Source organism: Podarcis raffonei, chromosome 4 (genome assembly GCF_027172205.1).
Source record: "Podarcis raffonei isolate rPodRaf1 chromosome 4, rPodRaf1.pri, whole genome shotgun sequence".
NCBI lineage: Eukaryota > Metazoa > Chordata > Lepidosauria > Squamata > Lacertidae > Podarcis > Podarcis raffonei.
This window is the reverse complement of record NC_070605.1, coordinates 34,122,781-34,145,119: the sequence shown is the minus strand read 5'-3', so window position 1 is coordinate 34,145,119 and position 22,339 is coordinate 34,122,781. Positions and strand designations below refer to the sequence as shown.

Here is a 22,339-nt window from a genome sequence, read left to right as displayed (position 1 = left end):
AGCAGAGAGGGGCAAGCAATGGCAATTGCACTGTGTCCTTTGCACATCGAGGAAGAGGTGGGAGGGATTGCAGTTTCGTTGTTGAAACCTCATGCTCATACATTCTGCTGGGCACTACTGCCCTTTGGTTTTAAGTGCTCTTGTATTTTTAAAAATCATTTTAGTACGCAATATGCAAATAAAACCTCTAAAGGGCTATAGCCTTTGGGCCTCCAGATGTTGCCAAATTACAACTCCCTGGCCATTGGCCATGCTTGCTGGGGCTGATGCGAATAGTGATTGATTATTTGCTATAGTAGACAGCTAAATGGTTTATCCAACTAACTTAACGAAAAAAGAGATTTTGCACTTAAGAGGCATGATGGATAAATAAATTGAGTTTAGTCCTGCAATGAATAAATGAGCTGAGTTTTGTTTTGACTTCTTTGTTAATCAGTGGAAACCCTTGTTAAGTAGGACACATTCTCTTCTTATTTTTATTGGAATGTAGCAGGAGAACCAGTGGGCACTCCTGCTGCCTTGTGGTATATGCAGGACTTTTTCTCTAGCCGGAACTTGCCGGAACAGCATTCTGGCACCTCTCAGCTGGGCCCCAGAAGTGGGGAGAGAGACCTGACCAGCCTCAGCAAAGCCCCGCAAAGCACCTCCAGCCCTGGAGAAGACCCTCCTGGGAGCCAGAAGGGAACATTTTCTACAGGCTCTGGAGAAGGTCTCCTCACGAGCTGGAGACTCAATGGGGCTTTGGTGAGACTCTTCAGCCTCTCAGCTGATGCACAGAAAGCTGTGCCTCCTCTCAAGAAGCCCCCAGCTGCTCAGCTCACACGAGTCAGAGAAGCATGGGTGGAAGCTTGTTAGGTTGATCATCTGAGGCATGGAAGCCTCTCTGCACTTCAGCTAAGCAAGCCCCAATGCTGCTCTGGTTCATGTGAGGTGGTGAGATGGGGGGGGGTCTGTTAGGCTGCTCAGCAGAGGCATGGAGGCCTCTGTGCCTCAGCTGAGCAGCCTCTTTGTGCTCTAGGGTGGGTCTTCTGAGGGAGGGGCATTCCGGTACTTTTTTTTTCTCTAGAACCGTGCTTCCCAACATGGGGCACATGCCCCACAGCGGGGCAATTTGATTTTTAAGGGGGACAATTAACAGTGAATGGCCTTTTAGGCTTCCTTCACATGAATAGGACTTCACTTTTTGGATTATAATAATTATATATCACGGGGGGTGGGGACATCAAGATTTTAGAGATGCTTAGGTGGGGCATGGTCAAAAAAAAGGTTGAGAACCATTGCTCAAGAAAATAAAGCACTGGGTATATGTGGAATTTGAACTCTTCATTTTCCCACTTCTCTCACAATTAATATCAGATTATGGGACTATGAGTTGAGCATAAGAATTCTGGGCAATAAAGGAAGCTAAAGCTGAGATGAAACTGAAATACACAAGGTTGTGATGACAGATTTTATTTTCATTATGCAGTAGGGCTATTCTGAGAGAGGCAAGGCCAGTCTGGATTTTTGTTTTTGCTCCAGGCACTGACCCTTCAACAGGGCTCATTTAACCAACGCACCATTCATAAAGTGAGAGTAAGAAGGGAGAAACCCAAAGGGGCATACAAGAGGGGGAGGGGAAGAAGAAGGACAGCAAAAGATCAAGATGGAAAACCTGGAAGAAATAATGGGAAAATGTTAGCAACTGTCTAGCTGTCACCATGTCTATAATCTTCCCCGCCTCTCATCTGAATGGAAATGAGGAAAAAGCAGGTTACCACAGGGGAGCTGGCACTGGTTCCCAGAAATGTTATTTATAATAATTTTGTTCCATCTTTTCTAAAAGAAGAAGGAGAAAAATAAGATTCTGAGCAACTAGCAAAATCCCTGAAAATGTAAACAACTATATTATACAATAAAAGGCAGATAAAACTCATAAAGAGAATTAAAAACCTAAAAAAGAAGAACATGAAACAGTCCATAAAATTAAAACACAAATGCTTTTTTGACCCAATTTTTTCACCTGCCTTTTTCACTGCTATCCAATAATTAAATCAGTTTTCACAGAAGAAATGTGAAAGCAAGGAATCCTAAACAAAACAGTACTAAAAACAGTCTTGTATAAAATCAGTATAAGAACAGGCCAAAAATAAAAAAACAGTTTATGCCCAGTTCTGAATCCACTAAAAGTTCTACAAAAATTATCTCCTGCTTAACCTCAGTGGGACAACCTAGATAAGAGCCTCTGATGACTATCCTAAGGACTGTGCAGGTGTGTGTGAGAGAGAGTTAGGGGACATTGGGGTTGTACTGGATTCATTAGGGTTCAAATTGCTGGAATAGCCAGGCCAGGTTCTTGATAGTGACCCCCAAATTATGGGCCTTTAATGAAACAAAATAAGTGACTCTTTGCCAGAGAGCAAATGGGTGTGCCTCCTTCCCTCCACTGTCTGGTAATAAGAAAGACAAAAGCCAGAGTTGATGTTTGTGAGCTAGAAGCCAGAGGCAATAAGCAGGCTGGGCAGCTGAGAGAAAGATTTCTGCTGGAATCCAAGGCTGTGGCTGGGGGAAGCAAGACCCTCTTGGGTAGGGTTACCAGACGTCCCCAGTTTCTGGGGACAGTCCCTGGATTTGCAAATCTGTCCCCGGACAAATTCTGTCCCTGGAATGTCCCCAGATTTGCAAATCTGTCCCTGGGAAATGTGGCAGTGGCAGCCTCAGCAGCCCAGAGCCAGCCTGGTAGCGCAGTTGGCTCTGGCTGGCTTCAGGAGCTGCTCGCTGCTTCCGCCACTGCCAAAGGGGAACCAGGGACATCCGGCGGTACAGATCTCCTGCCCCCTTCCTCTTTTGTTTTGACAGATTGGGGGAGGCTCAGGAGTCACGGGCAGATGGGCGTTGCCCAGGAGGGGCACAAGGAATGTGATTTCTCTGCCAAGCAAGGTGCAAAGCCCTTCTTTTGCACCCTGTGAAACATAAATGTGCAGAGTTTTTTTAAAAAAACTGGGCAACAGCCACCTGCCTGTGACTCCCGAGCCTCCCCCGATCTGTCAAAACAAAGGGGGAAGGGGGCAGGAGACCAGGGGAGGCTCGGGAGTTATGGGCGGGTGGCTGTTGCCCAGTTTTTTTTAAAAAAAACTCTGCACATTTATGTTTCACAGGGTCAATTAGTGTGTTGAAATCTCAGGAAATTGTAGGTAGAAGCTTATTGTTTCAGCTTGGCATTTGCAGTTGTTGGTTTTTTTAATTAGAAAATTCCTGCCAGTGCCTATAAACTCAAATGCTACCCGGTTATAAAAGTTGGACTGTAGCAAACACAGCAGTGAAATGACTTGGAGGGGTCAGTTGAGGATGTAAGCAAACAGCTTAGGAAAGGAGCTCCTGGCTTATTGGCTGCAGCATCTAAACCTGTCCAAGAGACATAATTCCCTCCCGACAACCCCTCCTGAAAGGAACAACGTGCAAACAGAGGCATTGAGCTGTGTTTGCCAGATGTGTTCTTAGTAAGGTAAAGGTTCTTAGTGAATTGGGCCTTCCATCAGTCTCTGGACAGTGGGCACTTGAAAAGCAGAAGGAAGTGTCTCACCTTTAACTATATATATACACACACACATATATTTAGCTCTGAGAGTAGACCGTAGAGGAGCAGCCTTGTCAGAGTGTTTATACACTCCCACTCCTTGGCTCAGTTTGACAGCAGAACTACAGGGAGACTCTCTAGACAGTCAGGCTATGTGTGTCCGAGTGAAAGGGTGGGGGTCATTCTGAGTTGACCTCCAAATGGAACTCCGGCTGGTGACACTGCTGTTGTTTCAAGCAGGTAAGTACAAAATAGATGCCAAGCAATGTAGATGCTGACCTCATAAAAACACCTGTGCTTTTGTGCCCCCCTTAGTGCAGAGGTTTCATTACTGGGCTTTACAACATTCTTATCGACCAAAGCAAACAGCTTTTGGGCAGGTGAGTAAGCTTATCTTTTTCATATTGTCATCATCGTCCTGGAACTGGGCTTTTGGTGTCTGATTTTAATGATAACTGTGCATTGTTTGAGCATGTAAATAGTGCAGGCGAAACATGTTCCACTGTGTTTACAAGTCTGAAAGTTCATAAGTTCGAAAGTTTACAAAGTACTGTATGATAAAACTCCTTCAAATGGGTGGACTTATTTCAGTGCAGTGGGATTTGCACCAGGACATTGTTCAGGCTGTTATCAGACACTGCAAAATGCTCCAGTGGAATTAGGTCAATAGAATGGCTTGGTCTTAGGTGCTTTGGCATATTGCCAGGTGTCTTTCTCATATCTGAATGATTGTCTTTGTTCATGCTGTAATTATCTGTTTGCCTCTTCCCTGTACTTTAAACAGCGAAATGAGAATAGCTAGTTTTTATTCATCTAAAGTCCAGGGTGGATGGGAGGAAGGAAATAAAGCTCTTTTTATAAGGCCCCACTACAGAAGCAGCACACAGCAGAACCGAAGCATGTGAGGCCGTTATTGCAAGGCCTTTTACCGTAATTATTTGAGGACACCTATATTATTGCAGCTTAATGCCTGCCAGTGTAAACTTCATCGTGCCAGGAAAGTTGAGATCATAAGATCCCATCCCAACGGCCAGGCACATTTTTGTAACTATTTTGCTATTTATCAGGTAGAGTTACAAGAAACTGGGCCTGCTGGGCACAAAAGGATACTCAGCTTGGAATTTAACTACTTTCTAGCAGGAATGAGTGAGAATTGCATTAAGTTGCATGCTCTTTCCCTTCCTGTCATCTCTTTCAATACTGAGAACTGAAGTTTGCAATTTGTGTACTTTAATACTTTGTCAATCACCTTGAACGTTTATGCTGTTCTTATAGTACAATAATTTTCAGCAAGAAATTCATATATACTCCTTACTTCTATACATAGAGATTGGGAGGCTTTTCTCATTTTTAAAAAAGTTTTTTTTTAAAACAGACTTCTGTTAACTGCAATGTTTCATTTGTAACTAATATGTTTAGGGTGGACTCTCTGTGCCTTTAAAACCTGAATCACCTCACAGTTATGGCACAGACATTGCTGCTGTTTGTTTGTTTTTCCTTAAGACAGAGCTCCTGCTTACATGTTTATTAAAATTAGACTTGAATACTGTGAAGTAGAGAAGGAATGCTACATTTTTTCAGAATGCATACTTGATAGCCAAGGAATGTATCAAAAAACAACAGCCGGTCTGTATTAAGACAGTAGTCTTCAGTTTGAGGTTTTGTTTTTTTGGCTTGGCAGTTGTTAAATGTCCCTGTTAAATCATCCTGAAGTAGACGATGAGGTACACTGCCATTTTCCTCAGGTTTATAGTGCAGAGACACTTGTGTTTCTGAAGCCTGTATAAGTCTTGGATTCAGCAGAATGCTTTAACCAAAGTGCCTTTGGAGTCTAAACATTTAAAGCCTATGCAATTTCCTTAGAATTGGCTATGATGAAACACATTTTCCATTTTGCAAGAACCAAATGTGTTTATATAATACAAATACATAGATTAAAGGAAAAACTCTAAACAACGTCAAAGAAGTTCTGTAGGAAAAAATGATGCTGATCCTGATAACGTTTAGACATATCTGATCCAGAATTCTGTGTGTGCATATGTAGTGTGCCCTAATACAGGCACCCGCATTCCACTTGTGCGTGACTACATTTGTGCAGGTTGCTGCAAAATAAATATATTGGCCTTCCCTTGCACTGGGCAGTGGCCCCAATCGAGGGGAGGCTTGGGGCAGGCTGGGCAGCGGCCCCAGGCAACTTCCAAGCAGCAGCCCCAGCGGTGCTTGTGAGTCTTGTTAAGTTGTGGGTGAACATATCAGACGACACAGCGATTCTTCCAAAGCAGCTCTTTATTTGTAAGCTGGAACAGAACTGAACTGAAGAGCTCAGTCAGCCTGCTTATATAGAGCTCCAGAACCTCGTTACTGTAACAACTTTCTAAAACTATCCAATCCCTGAACGTCACTTTCAATCCTTTATTTGCATAACTATCTACAGTATCCCCCTGCTGGCCCAGGGTGAGAACTTCAGTACATAACAAGTCTCCTTCTCGTTCTCTCCTCCCTGCACGCCCTCCCTATTAAAGTGGGTTGCTCCCCACTTTACGCAAGTCCACTTATGTGCGCAGGGGCCCAGAACGTAATCCCCGCATTAGTGGGGGGACGACACCTGTACATTTAAGTGAATGGAGCTAACCTGGAATGTCGTTCTCAACTGAAATGAATGGGAATGCAAGGCAGACCCTTGGTTGCAGAAATGATATGTGTAGAGTTGTATAACTCTTTGTGAGCAGAAGTGCATTTTAAAGATATTATCAATAATACATACATTAATTCAGAACTGGGAAAGTGTAAAGATGGGAAACTAGGATTTTGAGTAATGGTTTTTTTTACTCAGATGCACTAAAATTTTACTTCTGCCTTTGCAGTTTGGAATAGTGTTCTTGGGAAGAACCATTCTGTACACAAAAGAGGCCTCCTTGAGTTATCTGGAGCCATAAAGTGTGGCACAAGACGATTTCCTTTGGCATATTTAGGTTATGGATGCTACTGCGGTCCAGGAGGAAGAGGATGGCCTAAGGACAAAACAGACTGGTAAGGACATCAATGACATCCCCAAGTGTCATTCTTCAATTGAATTCATCCAACCTTATTTAATACCCTTGAAATGACGCCAGGTTTAATTTGTGGAAGAGAAACTGTAGGAAACTATATTGTGGTTACGGATGGGGCAAAAATTTGATCCCGTTCACATTTAAAGGTGAACCTACCAAATTCACATATTCCAAAACAATACAAGAATCAAAACACAGCTATCCTTCAAAATTCACACTGCTCTGAAATTTGCAGTGCCTTTCTCCAGCCAAGTAATGTGTGCAAAAAAATCATGTCCTGGGGTAAAGCATCCATAAAATGCATATGTTAGTGAAAAATAACATACAAAAATGCATTATTTTAGGGGAAATTGCTTTGCATAAATGTATATTATGCAGACTTACTTATTATGTGTATATTATGCAAACTTACATAGAAACATGTACATTAAGAGGGGGGAAATGCACTAAAATGATGATGAATTTTCTTGAGGACTTCAAAAATTGTAGGAAATGTGCAGAACAGAACTTGAGATTTGAAAATGAGAAACCAAATTTGACGATTTGCCCATCCCTAATTGTGGTAGCACAAACCAGCGACAAAATCACATAGTGCTGGTGAGTGAGTAGTGAGAATAATAGGTAACATGATCAGCACATAACAAAACCTGCCCTTTATTATGCCAGATGACATTACCATGTTGCTAAGTTGAGAGAATGCAATGAGAGAAAAGGAATGTTGTGTGTCCTCTTTTAACTTGATTTGGAACCAGTGGACTTTCACTAGAGATAAATTTGATTTCTTTTTTAACCCTTGCTTCACTGAGTGAAGTGGTAGGTGTAAATATTTGCATGCACAATGCTCTTGTTGTTTTTTACCAAATGAATGATTCCAGAGGGATAAATACTTAATGTAAAAACTTAATGGGCTTTCCCTGAAACACTAGAAGAACTTGAAACAATATTGTAGAGTGCCTGTCTAGCTGAAGAATTTACTTCTGTATTGGCACATGCCTCTTTTTAAATCTTGGATGGGCCTCGAAGAAATGCTCACAAAATATAATGGGTACAATTCAATCTCTATTGCTTAAAGGTGCTGTCATGAACATGACTGCTGTTATGGCTTCGCAGAGGAACAAGGCTGTAACCCCATAATACGTAGATATAAATGGACATGTAATGACAATACTGTGGTATGTGGTAAGGTAGCAATTTTAATTTCATTGTATTTATCCATTTTATCTTGATAAGCAATGCATGATCTAGTGTTAGGGTCCACTAAGAGTAGACTTAAATCCACTGATTTCAGTTCCATAGTTTAACTACACACAGTGTGAAGTACTTCCTTTTTCTGTCCTGGATCTTTCAGCATTCGGGATCATTGAGTGCAAGTGAGAGGAAGAAAAACCTTATCTCTATCCACACCCTATCTCTATACACAGATTCTACCCCATGCATAATTTTATACACCACTATCATGTCACTTACTCACTCTTTTCTAGACCAAAAAGCCCCAAATGCCTCTCCCCATATGAACAACCCAGATCCTTCAATCATCATCTGAGGACCTTCTTCATGTGCCTCCTACACAAGAGGTCTGGAGCTTGGCAACACAAGAATGGGCCTTTTCTGTGGTGGCTCCCTGTTTGTGGAATGCTCTCTCCAGGGAGGCTTACCTGGCGCCTTCATTACATATCTTTAGGCACCAGGCAAAAACGTTTCTCTATAACCAGGCCTTTGGTTGATTAACATTCTATGGCTTTTTTTAATGTGTCTGTGTGGGGGGGTGTTATTGGTTTGTTTTTGTTTTATTATCTATTTTGTGTTCTCATTTTGTATTTTTCTGTTGTGAATTGCCCTGGGATCTTTGGATGGACAGTATACAAATTTAATCAATAATAATAATAATAATAATAATAATAATAATAATAATAATAATAATAATAAATCTGTCCATTGTGAAAACTGTCCCTATCTGCTACCTGTTATTGTAACTGCTTTCAGAAATCTGAGCCTAAACTTTAAGAATGACTTACTTATTTTGATTTATAGTTATATTTCCTTCCTGGTCTATCACAATTCCCAAAGCAGCTGCAATGAATAACAAATGCCAATAGACATTAACAATTTGTGGCTAGTTGTTCCAGTTTGGTGCTGTTATTACATTTTAACTATTCACCTGGTTTTTCTCTTTTTCAGATACAATGTTAGACAGATGTCAAAAAATCATATGCCAATGTGACAGAGAAGCAGCCAAGTGTTGGAGATCTGCCCCTTTTAACCGACGCTATGCCTTCTGGCCAAATTTTCTGTGCGGCCATATTTACCCTGTATGCAGTTATGGGAAATGTAGGCATTAAGACTACTTTGTAATGGAAACCTTCAGTTTTGTTCCACTTTAAGCTCTCTGTATTTTGTATATCATTCAACTAGACTAGCAGCTTCTGAACTGTGTATGTATCTTCAGATTTCTGGAAATGACAGATTAAACTATGACCTCTACACCTGTTGGTTGCACAGATTCATAGGCTTCTTGTTATATCTTGTCATGGAAAACATACCCTACAAAAGTGTTTTTGAAATGCCATGCTACAATCTTTTAAAGAAGTGGTGCATACAGTGGCGTAGCGTGGGTTGTCAGCACCCGGGGCAAGGCAAGTAATTTGTGCCCCCTAACCCGTGGATTTGCGCCCCCTAACCCTAACTCCCAGATGTTGCGCCCGGTGCGGCCAGCCCCCCTGCACCCCCCATGCTACGCCACTGGGTGCTTACAGTAAGTCCGAATAACTACAGTGCATGTGCCCAAACCATCCTGGACCTCCACAGGTTCTTTGTGGTTGGTGATGCCGTGTTCCTATACAGTGACAGTCCTATGGAACAGGAAGTGTAAGACAGATACTCTAAGTGCAGAAAGGCACCATAAGATTCCTGAATACAGCAGAGAGCTTTTTACTGATAGAGAACAGGAGGTTCAGCCATCTTGGCCACACACTGGCTTATTGTGTCTGCAGAAGATATAATGCTCAGTGCAACCACCCCCTTTCTATGCTTTAATATAGTTTTCTTCTTTTATTTAGCAGTGAGGATGCTATTATAAAAGGGTTCTTTTTTTTGGAAAAGGATGCTTATCTTATGACTAAGCTGTAGTCACAATTTGAGGCATATATTCTAAAAGGATGGTAAAGCCTTTTTATTATACCATTTTTAGGTAGACTATAGAAAACACTCAAACAACTGACATTTTTGCTTACATTCAGAAAACTATATAGTCGGTGGCACATCTGGCAATTACTTTAACCATGCTGTCCAAGTTATGCTGTGGAGGAAGGAAAAAGATTAAGTAAATAAACAATGAAGTAGTGGATATGACACAACATAATGCAACTAAGTATTTTACAACCCATTTTTCACAATATACATTTGAAGCACGTTCAAAGCACATTTTTCCTATCAAAGAATTCTGGGCACTGCCAAGGAAGCTGTGTTTCAAATGTACTTTAAAGGTATAATGTGTACGCAGCCCTGTATGATCACAAAGTTAATATAGTAATGTGCTTGAGCTGTGCAAGCACTTCTGATTATTTGGCTCCACTGTAGGTTGGCCAAACCCTTGCCACAAATATAACATACAAGAGCGGCACAAAATTCATGTTAATCATATTAATGTAGAATCATTTCTTGTGTTTACATTGCCCTTGTTCAGCTCTGCACCTTGAAGGGACCTTTTATGGTTGTTTTATTGGTCCTAAAAGAATTAGAATGGAGCTGCAGCAACTCAGTAACATCCAGATGAATTTAAACATGTGGCAAGCTTTTTAATCTGACTGTTCTGTGCTACACTTAGTTTCTTAGACAGAGAATCATGCAATAAGTCCTTGAAGTCAGAGCCATTGTAGCAGGCTTTGTACTGCTACCAGCTCTAACAGCGTCTCAAGGACTATAATCTCAAAAGCTTTCACTCAGCTTACAAACACCTATTGGTTTCACTGTAGCTACCTTCCAAGTACGGTAAGTATTTTTAGGAGTGCTGTCTTAATCTTCTCAGGGCAATTCAGCTTCTTCCTTGTGTATTTGTTCAATCTGCTTCAAGAACCTTGCTGTGCCTGTTTACAGAACATTCAGACTATTTCCTCTTTAAGTGGGCTTTTTGTTTTTGTGGTGTATGTGTGTGTATGTATACACACACAGAGAGAGAGACAATTTGGCAAAACAACCCCAAATGCTTTGAAGATCGCTGAGCATACAGATATATACAGATAGCAATTGTGGTGAACTGTTTATTTAATAAGAAAGCATAGTACTGTATGTCTACACATAGACAATAGCAGAGAGATGCGACTGCAGGTTTCCTCCATCAGCTCTTCTCAAATCCCAGCCTCACTGCTACCTTTACCTGCCAATAGCAATTCCACGAGGCTATAGTAAATGCAGGGACAGGACTGGAGGCCTCCATCACTGGCTCTGCTGAGAGACCAATTCCATCAGGCTCCCCCTTCAGCTATCACCTATAAGCAGTTACTCCATCCAGAGGTAGCCAATATGGTGCCCACAAGTTGTTGGGCTCCCAATGGTTGAAGTCCAGAAAAATCTGGAAGGTCAGCTACCTTGTATAGCGACCTTGAAGCTATCTATCACCAGCTATCTTGAAGGTAAGAAATTGTGCTGCAGCCTCTCTGTTGAGAGACTAGCTCCATTTGCTGAAATTTCCTCTTCTACACCATACTTAAAGCTGTCCCCCCCTTTTTTTTGCAGCTGGTTAGCCTTTCAGAAAATGAAGTGCAGAGATTTGCTTGGATCGTTGGATATATCAGCACTGGCGATCTCTCTTAGATCTTTTTAAGTTCTTATTCAGTATAAAGCTTGTTTTTCTGAAAGCATCTGGTAACAAATATGCATTGCATCTATAATTCTGGCAAACAACTGAGCATTTTGCTGTCACCATACCTTGGTTTGACGTTGCTTTAGCACATGGAAGGCACTTCCTCAGCTGAGGAGTTAAAACTACTATTAGAACTAACAAGCCTCCAATGCCAGCTGCCACCACGCCAATGATTGTTCCAATGGATTCTTCTATGCCAAACAATCCTGGGGGGAAATACACAGAGGCATCAGAAATCAGTTGTCTTGAATATAGGGAATTGTAAGGAAAACTCAACGCACAGTGGAGTTGAGGGGGCGGATTTGGATCTATGTTTGCTAAACCTGTGAGAGGAACAACGAGAGACACTCTTGTGGTGTAACGTTCTGCATTGCAGACTAGACTATTTTACGTCCAAAATGACAAAAATATCTCCCTAGGAAAACTGAGGACATTCACAGCCATAGGTCCTTTTTAAAATAGAGTGAGAAAGCCTAACAAATATATATATATATATTACACACACACACACACACACACACACACACACACACACAGCAAGAACCAATTGTGTGAATTGGAACACAGTTTGAAGAGAGTGTGACTGAGGTGGGTTGGTAGATTATGAGTAACTCCACCACTATTTAACGTTCATATTGTGCTAATACTAAGCCCTGTTTCTATACAAATAATGTAGAATGTAAGCTGTCCCCATTCCAGGGACTTTACAATCTACATTAAACTGACAAAACAAGCATAGGACATTTATTCCTGTTAAGAATTTATAAATATTAGGCCTGTGACATTTCTCTGGCAGCAAACTCTGGCATACAGAAGATCTCCAGCCTGGCTCTGGCCTTATGGTCTGTGCCTTCCCATGTTTTCCTAGCAAGGTAACACAAGTACAACCAAGGTTTGTACTGGGAGTGGAGGTGAGTGGGTTGGAATTGCCATTTAAGTATCACCCCTGCCCCCCAGTCAAAAGAGGAAACACATCAACACAAAGAACAAAAGAAGGCAGACCTGCATTAGATGGTCATGTGTTAGTGTTTATGTATATATGCAAATTTATAAACAAGTGCTATAACTGTAACTGCATTTAGATGTTCTTAGAATGTTTTAATATGTTTAATCTGTTTTAGAAAGTTCCTGTTTTGCTTTTTTTAAAAAATTGTATATCTGTTTGCCGCCCTGGGCTATAAATTCAATAAATAAATAATTTGAATAGAAATACAATGCAGCTCACTGGTAGGGCACTGGGAGATTGCTGTGGGAAATTGCAATCAAACATAACTATGCAAAAGTATCATTTAGTACTTGAGTTAAGGTTGTAGAGCTGTGCTCCTGGACTCAGCTAGGTCATGCCCACTTTCCTCTGGTTCCTTTTCCTCACTCTCTCTTCCATGTGAACTCACCACAAGAGGAGCTCACACCATGCACTTGGTAGCTTTTCTGTATTTTGTAACACAAGATATTTCTACTTGTGTTCTTGCTGCTGCATGGAATTACACATGAATCTGACCATTGTTGGAGTTTTGTAAGTAAAGTCTTTTAAAACTTATTTAACAATGTGGCCTGTTCATTGCAAGAGGGGCAGAAATGAGGAGGGCTGTATGCAACTAAATGAGATATGAAAAGAGTTTAATAGCCTATATCCCATGCTATACTGCTGCTTGACTTTTGTGAGTTTAAACTCTGCTGCTGGGAGCTCTCTCCTGCTGCAAAGTGTGTTAAGCCCCAGATTTTGTATTTAGGAACCCAGCTGATCCTTTTACTAATTACCCTCATGTGGGTCAGTGATCTACTTTCCACTTACATAATTATGACCACATGACCTGTGTGCTAGCTCATCCGTTGTCTACGTGCGAACTGTGTATGGGCAGCCTCAAGGCTCCTGCTTAACCTTTGTATAGATTTTTTTGTCATGTTTAAACTGGTGTTAGACCAGACAAATTAAGAAAGCACTTGAAAGAGGAGAGAGAAGTAGATGATTACAGAAAGGGTGGTGGTTCTAGATAGAAATTGCATGCCAAAAGATAAGGAAGTACCAGAAAGGGGTACTAGGGGTACATACAAATGGAGAAAAGGTGGAGAGCTTAAAAAGTCAGGCTTATCAGCTTGAGGCAGAAAGTGTCATTGAGTCACGGCAAAAGCTTATGGCATCTCTACGTTAAAGGTAGATGCTGAAATATTCTGCTAGAGCAACTCCTCTCTGAACAGTGAGGTATATAAAATGTATAGAACTTGTGCAGAGCACCTGATTTAGTAGACATCCCCTTTCCCAATGATGACGCTCAGAATATGTGACCGAAGAGTCTCAGTACTTTCACCAAGCTACTATTCCCAGGATTCATTGGTGGTAAAGGTAAAGGTAAAGGGACCCCTGACCATTAGGTCCAGTCGTAACCGACTCTGGGGTTGCAGCACTTATCTCGCTTTATTGGCCGAGGGAGCCGGCGTACAGCTTCCGGGTCATGTGGCCAGCATGACTAAGCCGCTTCTGGCGAACAAGAGCAGTGCATGGAAACGCCGTTCACCTTCCCGCCGGAGCGGTACCTACTTGCACTTTGATGTGCTTTCGAAGTGCTAGGTTGGCAGGAGCTGGGATCGAGCAACGGGAGCTCACCCCGTCATTGGGATTCGAACCACCGACCTTCTGATCGGCAAGTCCTAGGCTCTGTGGTTTAACCCACAGCGCCACCCGCGTCCCCTCATTGGTGGTGAAAGTAGTATAAAACCACTATTAGGTCTAGCTTGGGTGTTGATGAACAGGTTGATACAATCACAACACTGGGGGTTGGGGAGGATTGAGCAGGAGGTACTTTTTAATCTTTAATTGCTGCCATTCATTTGAAGTAAGGAATGTCGTTACAAAGAGTTCCGCTTCTGAAAAGCAGCCACTTCATAATGATTGCATATTCTCATTACCACCTGTCAAATGAAGTGAGATGGATGAAATTAATCAGGCTGTGACTACATTACAATGCCACCTTGACCATATTTTCAGAAAGCTTGGAAGAGAAATTCTAGGAAGAAATAACAAAAGTTCCTTTGCTGTTATTTCCCTAACAAATTTTCTGCTGTGAAAGCTGTGCTTGAATTTCTAAAGAATGTGTGCGCCAGAGCTAGTTCACACATGTATGTATACTTCACTTAGGGACTGTGGCCTGTGGCAAAACTGAACCTGTCCATTGGCTGGGGTAATGTGGCACCAGTGGTATGAAATGCCCTCTCTGCTGAAATAGAAGAGGCTGTACCAGTGCTGGCATTTCTCTGGCTCCTGAAGTCCCATCTATTCAGGCAAACATTCTTCTGAATTGAACTTGGGATTTAATGGTTTTAATTTTAAAAATTGTTGTATTGCATATTTTAATCAGAGGCGTTTTAATGTTACTGTGTATTTTAATTAGGGATTGGTTTTCACAGTTGTAAACTGTTTTGGCATATTAAGAGCACATAAACAAACAAAACATGTAAGTTGATACAGTGGTACCTCGGGTTAAGTACTTAATTCATTCTGGAGGTCCGTTCTTAACCTGAAACTGTTCTTAACCTGAAGCACCACTTTAGCTAATGGGGCCTCCTGCTGCCGCCGTGCTGCCGGAACACGATTTCTGTTCTCATCCTGAAGCAAAGTTCTTAACCCGAGGTACTATTTCTGGGTTAGCAGAGTCTGTAACCTGAAGCGTATGTAACCCGAGGTAGCACTGTGCTCAAATAATTAGAGACGTCAGAAGCATGCCACTGGTCATACATTAATCACACAACGATGTGCATATCAATGCATCTTACATGTATAAAACACTATTATGCCACTTTAACAATCATGGCTTCCCTGCAGTGAATCCTGGGAACTGTGGTTTGTTCAGAGTGCCAAGAGTGTTAGGAGACCCCTATTCCCTTCACAGAGCTAGAATTGTCAAAACACGTTAACAATCAATCCCTCTTCCCAGGGAACTCTGGGAGCTGTAGTTCTGTGAGGGGAACTCTCAGCACCCTTAACAAATGACATTTCTCAGAATTCCTTGGGAGAAGTCATAACTGTTTAAAGTGGCATAATAGTGCTTTTACTATATGGTGTGGATGTGGCCTTGTATGACTTTATACCACAGACTTAAACTAGTTTCGTCATCATATCATAGCTCCCTAAGTGTTTGGAGAATAATGCTTTCGACAGGACTGAGCACCCTCATCGAGCCACAGAGCTCCCAGGATTCTTTCTAGGAAGCCATGCAATATAAAACTATAGTGTAGACAAGCCCTATGGGCTTGGCCATGCATCTGTCAATTTTTTTTGATGAGCAGCATAACGCATCATGCTTTATTAGTTCATGGCAGTGGAGGCTAGTCCATTAGGGTGAAGGGTGCACTGCCCCCTTTAAACTCACTCAGCCGCCACTCAGTCTATTTTGTTTACTGCTGTTATTGAGGCTCCATCTGCACTATATGTTTAAGGCAGTATAATACCACTTTAAACAGCCATGGCTTCCCCCCAAAGAATCCTGAGAACTGTAGTTTGTTAAGAATACAGATAATTGTTAGGAGCCCATCTATTCCCCTTAGAAAGCTACGATTCTCAGAGCTCCCTGTGAAGAGTGATTCATTGTTAAACCTCCCTGATAATAGTAGCTCTGTGGGGGAACAGGGGTCTCCTAACAACTCTCAGCTCCCTCAACTCTCCCCAGGAGTCTGGTGAGACTAGAGCATGGGTAGTCAAACTAAGGCCCAGGGGCCGGATCCAGCCCAATTGCCTGTGGACAGTCCGGGAATTAGTGTGTTTTTACATGAGTAGAATGTGTGCTTTTATTTAAAATGCATCTCTGGGTAATTTGTGGGGCATAAGAATTTGTTCATTCCCCCCAAAAAAGATAGTCTGGCCCCCCACAAGGTCTAAGGGACGGTGGACCGGCCCCCTGTTGAAAACGTTTGCTGACCCCTGGACTAGAGGACAGTCTTGATTGTTTAAAGTGGCAGGATAGCGTATAGTGCAGATTGGGGCTAATTTAAGAAAAGAAAGGAACAAAACAAAACATTACCCAGCGCCCTGCGGATCCTGAGCTTTGTGCCACCTCCTGTCACCACCTCTCCATTGGAAAGGGTCACCTGGCAGAAATAAGTGCCATGATCGCTGGTTGTCACATTGAAGATAGTCAAAGATGCATCGCCTTCAGATAACTCCCCTGTCAGGAATGCTCTGGTGTAGTTTGCCAATACAGTGATGTTGTTCTCCATTAGGTCCCTCGACCCTTTTTCATCCTCCTTGTACCATTTCACTGTTAGGTTATTCAAAGATGAGCCATGGGAACTTTGGAACCGGCATCCAAGGGTCACCGTTTCACCCTCTTTGGCTTTTTCTCTGCTTGGACTCTGGGACACAGATGGAGACACAAGACTCATTCCGTGTGTGTGAAACACTGTCGTGGGGGAAGCGGCAGGTGAATGGGTTGAGATAGCTCTGTTCTCCTTGGCTGCATTTCCAACACCAGCATAAACAGCTGCAAAAGAAGAGAGAAAGACGAATGTTCTTGGGGAGACTTACAGAAGGTAGCGATTATTTAGGGGATGTGCGGGGTTCTATGGGTGGGCGAACTGGGTTGTGTGGGATTTAAAGGAGTGCAAACTCTGACTTCATAGCAGATTATAGAAAGGGAGAGAGAATAGGTAACAAATAAAAGGGTGGGTATGTACTGATTTACTTTGTGAGTCTGCTGGCAAGAGATGTAAACGGCGTTCCGTGTGCTGCTCTGGTGCCGGTTCGCCGGAGCAGCTTCGTCACACTGGCCACGGAAGTGTCTGCGGACAGCGCTGGCTCCCGGCCTCTAGAGTGAGATGTGCGCACAACCCTAGAGTCTGTCAAGACTGGCCCGTACGGGCAGGGGTACCTTTACCTCTACCTTTATGTACTGATTTAGTTTGTGAGTCTGCTGGCAAGAGATGCATTTCCAGTTGTTTCAACCATAATTCTGGGTACAGGTGGTATACATTTTTGTACTAGCGCAGGGATTAGCACTAGTGCAAAAGGATTTCCCAACTCCCCCTCCCACTCCCATGGGTGCCCCCCATCTACTCTGGAGGTTTAGAAGTCCCTCATTTCACTCCAAGATAGACTTTGATTGGCCCAGGAATTGTAGAGTTGGAAGGGACCCCGAAGGTAAACAGGTCTGCAGGAATGTGCAGGTGGCCAAATCCATGAACTTGGCTTTATCCACGCCATGTTTTAACCAACTGAGCTAACTGTTTTCATGTATAGGACCTATACATGTGTACATAGGTGCGTTCTATCGGGCCCTTCTAACACACACCAAATGTGTGGAGAGCTGGGCACATTGGCAGCTAGCCTACATGGACCCACAATCCCTACATTCATTATTTGAATGTTGGAGGCGGGGTTGTTTGAGAACCCCCCCTTAACTCTGATTTATTCTCTTTCAACATGCATGAATTTTAAAAATGATAAATAAGCAGAACCAAACCATGTTGTCCATGAAATAAGTGTTTACGCACCATAACTCCTTCATATATGGAAACATATACATTACTGCATTTGACTAAAGCTTTTAAAAGATGACAGATATCTAGCAAATCCATTTTAATTTCATGACCTTTGCTGAGGGGCTCAACTGTTTACAAAATCCTTTGCCCTGAAAGAGATCACTGACATCCAGCCATCTTTGGTAGCCTGTGAAGCCAAGTGGAGAGAGAGTAACAGGTGCACTTCAAGAGAGGCTGGACCAAACAATATAGAAAGGAAGAATAAAGACTCGGTAAATACAACAAGGGTTTTTGCTATGGCAACTTGAGCCTGTGAATCACTGTCATGTGCCTAGACCGACTATCTTAGCTTCGGCATCCCACAGTTAAAAGGAAGACCTATGCATAAGCATAATTAAACTGGTTCACTTTAAAAAAAATGCCCTTAGAATGATCATTTGAACTATCCTTATAATTTAGGTATATAACAGCGTTTCATTCCCTACTTTATTTTCACAACAATTTTACATGGTACATCATAATTATCCTTATTTTTCAGATGGTGAACCGAGGCTGAGATATTATAAATAGGCAAAAGCCAGTGTTTTTCTTGTTATTGTTGTTTTATTGTCCTGGTACCAGATATGCAGCAACATCAAAACACAGGGCTTATATATTTGCAGTTGCCAAGCCCTTCTATCGAATCTGGACTTTTATTTTGTAATTTAGTTCATAAAATGTATATACTGGTTGATTGTTAAAAACAACAAAGCAGTTTAGAAAAATAATACAATGAGATTATCAGTAATTTAAAAACCCAGTTAAAAACAACTACTTAAGACATTTTTTAAAATTGAAATAAACAATAAGTGAAAACCTAGATTAAAACACATGTCAACAAGCTACATATCTGGATAGACTTCCCTACACAAAAATGTATTTAGCAGGTGCAGAACAGAGTACAGTGAAGGCACTTGCCCAATGTCAATAGGCAAGGAGTTCCAAAGTTTGGGTGCTGCTACACTAAAAGACAGAGGCCCCCCATGAGAAAAATAAGTATTATGTAGCACTGGTAACTGCCCCAGTTCCATAGATCACAGTTATATAATATATTTTTTTACTTACAGAATTGCCTTTCTGTTTCGATTTAGCACTGAAGATTGGGTTTCCCTTGCAGGAAGCGACAGGGCAAATTGAGGTGTGGATAAGCTCATGGCTTGGTGGGAATTCAAATCCTGATTTCCCAGGTCTTTGTCCGATACAGTGGTACCTCAGGTTAAATACTTAATTCGTTCCGGAGGTTCGTACTTAACCTGAAGCACCACTTTAGCTAATGGAGCCTCCTGCTGCTGCTGCGCCGCCGGAGCATGATTTCTGTTCTCATCCTGAAGCAAAGTTCTTAACCCGAGGTAATATTTCTGGGTTAGTGGAGTCTGTAACCTGAAGCGTATGTAACCTGAAGCGTATGTAACCCGAGGTACCACTGTACTCTAACCACTACACCACACTGCCTCTTAACAGTACAACCAGCTTGATTTATCTGCCACCTTCAAATATCAGACCTGAAGTGTGTGTGTTTCAAGCTTTTCTGGAAGCCAAAGATTCCCATCTTTGGTTCAATTACCAGCTCATTCCCTGGGCTTCACTGTGAAGGTCGCCATGGAGGACTTGCTCTTAACATTGCAAAAGGTTATTAGTTCACTTGTATTTATTTATATTGTCCTCCCGTAATACAAGCACACAGGAGTGTCCCTGTGTGCATCTGTGAAATGTTGGAAGGCAGGGTGTTGCTGGCATCCTGACATCTTTTTGTTTTCTAGATGGGAGCGTCATACACAGAATTTGGACAGTTCTTTGAAATCAGTATGTGAAACCCAGCCCACCACCATCAGCATCATCACTTCATCTTGGCACTTGCCTTAGGGATGGCTGTTGCTATGCTTCAGAGACAGTAGAAATCACAGCTGGCTGTAATTGTCCCTCCAGCTTCTAGTTGCAACAACCTTATCAGTCCTATTTCTCCCTCCTCTGCCTGCCCACTTATCCATGCCTATACGTGCACAGCTTTTATTGCCTCCTGAGGTCACACATAAAGCTTTGGCCCAGTTGTACATTCTCCTTGGTTTCTGTTTCCTTCAACGCCATTGTGTCCTCAAGCCTCTATTTTTTTCATGCCACTGTTTACTTTATCCTACTTTCCAGCATTTACTAAACCCAGGCATTTGGCACCCTCAACCTATAACAGTATCAATATTAACTCCACTACACATTCGTTAGACACAAAGGAGCCTTATTCTCTTTGGACGTGGTCAGCCTGGGGTTGTATATCCAGGCAATAAACACATTACAATACTGTGTCCTCCTTAACTGATTTTGTGACAAATGTTTATGCATAACCTCGCAAGATCTCTTCAAATTGCAGGGTGAGGGAGGACATAGAAAAAGTGTATTTATAGCAGCTCTCTCATTAGGGTTTGCAGTCAGTACATCACAACAAGAAGAGACATAAAGTCCTAATGATACAAAACCTGAGGACAAATTTGCCCAGCTAAACCCCTTCTCTAAAACTCCCACATTCTGTCTTTAAGTAAAAAGGCAACATAATTATAGCTGCTTGTTGAGAAGCAGAAACGGGGGGGGGGGGTTGACTTCAGATGTAAAAAGATTAGCACAGAAGCAACTTCTCTGCCTTTAGGATATATTTTTTAATGGAAAACTGTGTGCCCCCCCTTTTGTTTAAAAATCACCTTATAAAACCAAACTTCATAAATTATAGAACCATAGACGTAACAGAATGTGAAAGACTAAAGACTGTCTATCATAATTACAGATGCATACACTTCAACCACCTTTTACAAAATAGCCTATAGACCAATAAGATACAGCCCAGATCACAACCTACTCAGACTGACACTATGGATGTTACTCAAAGCTATGTTCCATTGTGTTGAGTGGAGCTTACTTGCATCCCAGACAAGTAAGAGTGCATACGATTGCACCCTTAGTTTGCCACAAGCAACTATAAGAAGGAACCACAGATCCCCTCTCCCTGCTCCAATCTCCTAAAAACGAAGGTACTGTAGTTCATTAGCTCAGTTACTTACCCAAACAGATAGAAATCAGAAGACAGGGCACTGCCCAGCTGTAGGATTTCAAATTCTGCTTGATCATAGCTGACAATGTATTCTCTTTGGTTTTGCCTTTGGCTCCAAACGTATGGGCAAAAGAAAAAAGATGTGCCTCTCTGCCTTTGTGTTGCAACAGAATAGGAATTCACATTCTGCCCAGTAAATGTCACACTTACTAAGGTTACCACAGCTTTGACATCACAGCTCTCTGTCTGTTGCCTAGAGGGCTGCCACTTTTGGTCTTCCTGCAGTTATTTCATTGGGAAGCTGCTCTAATCTTTGTGAGGGAAGCTGCAGAGAGGGTGCTCGTTAGGGAGGAAATTTTAAGAAGTGCCTTGGCTAAACAACCCAGAATTTGCACTTGATCAGGTTTTAGAATGAACTTCCTAAGATCCTTTGCCTCACAAATCCCCCATGAAAACAGCCAGCACTAATAAAATTGCTTGTGGCCCTAGTTATTCAGCAAAAATTGTGAAGAATCTTCCCCTGAAATGACACCAAATATGTTTTGAATGTCATTCATATTATCTGGATATATTAATATGTTGTGACTTTTGGTAAGCTTTTGTGTATTTTGTAAACCCCTCTAGTTTGGAAGGGAAAGTGAACGACAGTTATTTTTAATAAATACATTCTACCCCTCTTGTGCAACTTTTTTCCAGTTGCTGAGAAAACTGATTGTTGATTCTCCATGACTAATTTAATTACATTTAACTTAATTGCCACTGGTATTTTTGAAAACTGCCCAAACAAACTTGTGTGTTGTCAGGGAATAAGAATAAATAGTCTCATGACCCATGGGAATAGTCGGACTTAACTGTGCCATGCCTAGATTCTGTTTTCAATTTCATGGCTTAGCCCTGGGAAATGTAATGTAAAAATGAAAAAGAGTATGTAGTCCAACATCTGGGGTGTCACAGAGCTCTTGTCCCTAGCAATGTCCCATACTCCTAGCAATGTAATATCTGTAGTGAAAAAGACTAGGTTTTTCTCCCTTAAAAAATGTCAAAAATTAGGGGGCTTCGTATACACGGATACATCTCCCTCCATTTTCTTAAATCTGAATCCCCCAAAATAGGGGGCATCCTATACATGGGGGCGTCTTGTAGATGGAAAAATACAGTATGTTTTTCTGTCCTTCCCTGAGACTGGTTATCTCATTTGATGAGTTGTTTCTTTTATTGTTGATAACAAGGGTGAGAAATTCAGCAGATTTAACTTATGCACAGGTAATTGAGTTTGGTGGTTTACCTGCACTGTCATCCTAAATCTTTTTAGCCTACTTTTACCAACAGAA

The 22,339-nt window shown here is 41.9% G+C and overlaps 2 protein-coding genes across 3 annotated transcripts; one reads left to right on the top strand and one right to left on the bottom strand.

Annotated features, from left to right (window-relative positions):
• Positions 1 to 1,484: 1,484 nt before the first annotated feature.
• LOC128412770 (uncharacterized) lies at positions 1,485 to 21,920 on the bottom strand. 2 transcript variants are annotated; one of them, XR_008330157.1, is made up of 5 exons: positions 21,019 to 21,920; positions 16,480 to 16,938; positions 11,530 to 11,670; positions 9,837 to 9,901; positions 1,485 to 1,654 (listed from the first exon to the last, which is right to left on the bottom strand). XR_008330157.1 is itself a non-coding variant. In XM_053386107.1 (4 exons), the coding sequence occupies exons 1-4, from the start codon at positions 21,083 to 21,085 to the stop codon at positions 9,897 to 9,899; spliced, it is 672 nt and encodes a 223-aa protein (XP_053242082.1). In that variant the 5' UTR covers positions 21,086 to 21,919; the 3' UTR covers positions 9,692 to 9,896. The 2 variants fall into 2 exon arrangements, 1 of the variants encoding a protein (XP_053242082.1); XM_053386107.1 differs by lacking the exon at positions 1,485 to 1,654 and having other exon boundaries at positions 9,692 to 9,901; positions 21,019 to 21,919.
• Positions 3,187 to 9,110, top strand: LOC128412771 (phospholipase A2-like). Its single transcript, XM_053386108.1, has 4 exons — positions 3,187 to 3,796; positions 6,421 to 6,586; positions 7,679 to 7,785; positions 8,785 to 9,110. The coding sequence occupies exons 1-4, from the start codon at positions 3,757 to 3,759 to the stop codon at positions 8,943 to 8,945; spliced, it is 474 nt and encodes a 157-aa protein (XP_053242083.1). The 5' UTR covers positions 3,187 to 3,756; the 3' UTR covers positions 8,946 to 9,110.
• Positions 21,921 to 22,339: the final 419 nt, after the last annotated feature.

Excerpts from the sequence above, each read along its gene's own strand:
- LOC128412771 (XM_053386108.1), top strand. The coding sequence starts at position 3,757 with ATGGAACTCCGGCTGGTGACACTGCTGTTGTTTCAAGCAG. Across the intron at positions 6,587-7,678 it reads CCTAAGGACAAAACAGACTG|GTGCTGTCATGAACATGACT; the intron begins GTAAGGACATCA and ends TATTGCTTAAAG. Across the intron at positions 7,786-8,784 it reads TGACAATACTGTGGTATGTG|ATACAATGTTAGACAGATGT; the intron begins GTAAGGTAGCAA and ends TCTCTTTTTCAG.
- LOC128412770 (XM_053386107.1), bottom strand. The coding sequence starts at position 21,085 with ATGATCAAGCAGAATTTGAAATCCTACAGCTGGGCAGTGCCCTGTCTT. Across the intron at positions 16,939-21,018 it reads TCTGATTTCTATCTGTTTGG|CTGTTTATGCTGGTGTTGGA; the intron begins GTAAGTAACTGA and ends CTTCTTTTGCAG. Across the intron at positions 11,671-16,479 it reads CAGGATCCGCAGGGCGCTGG|GATTGTTTGGCATAGAAGAA; the intron begins GTAATGTTTTGT and ends ATTTCCCCCCAG.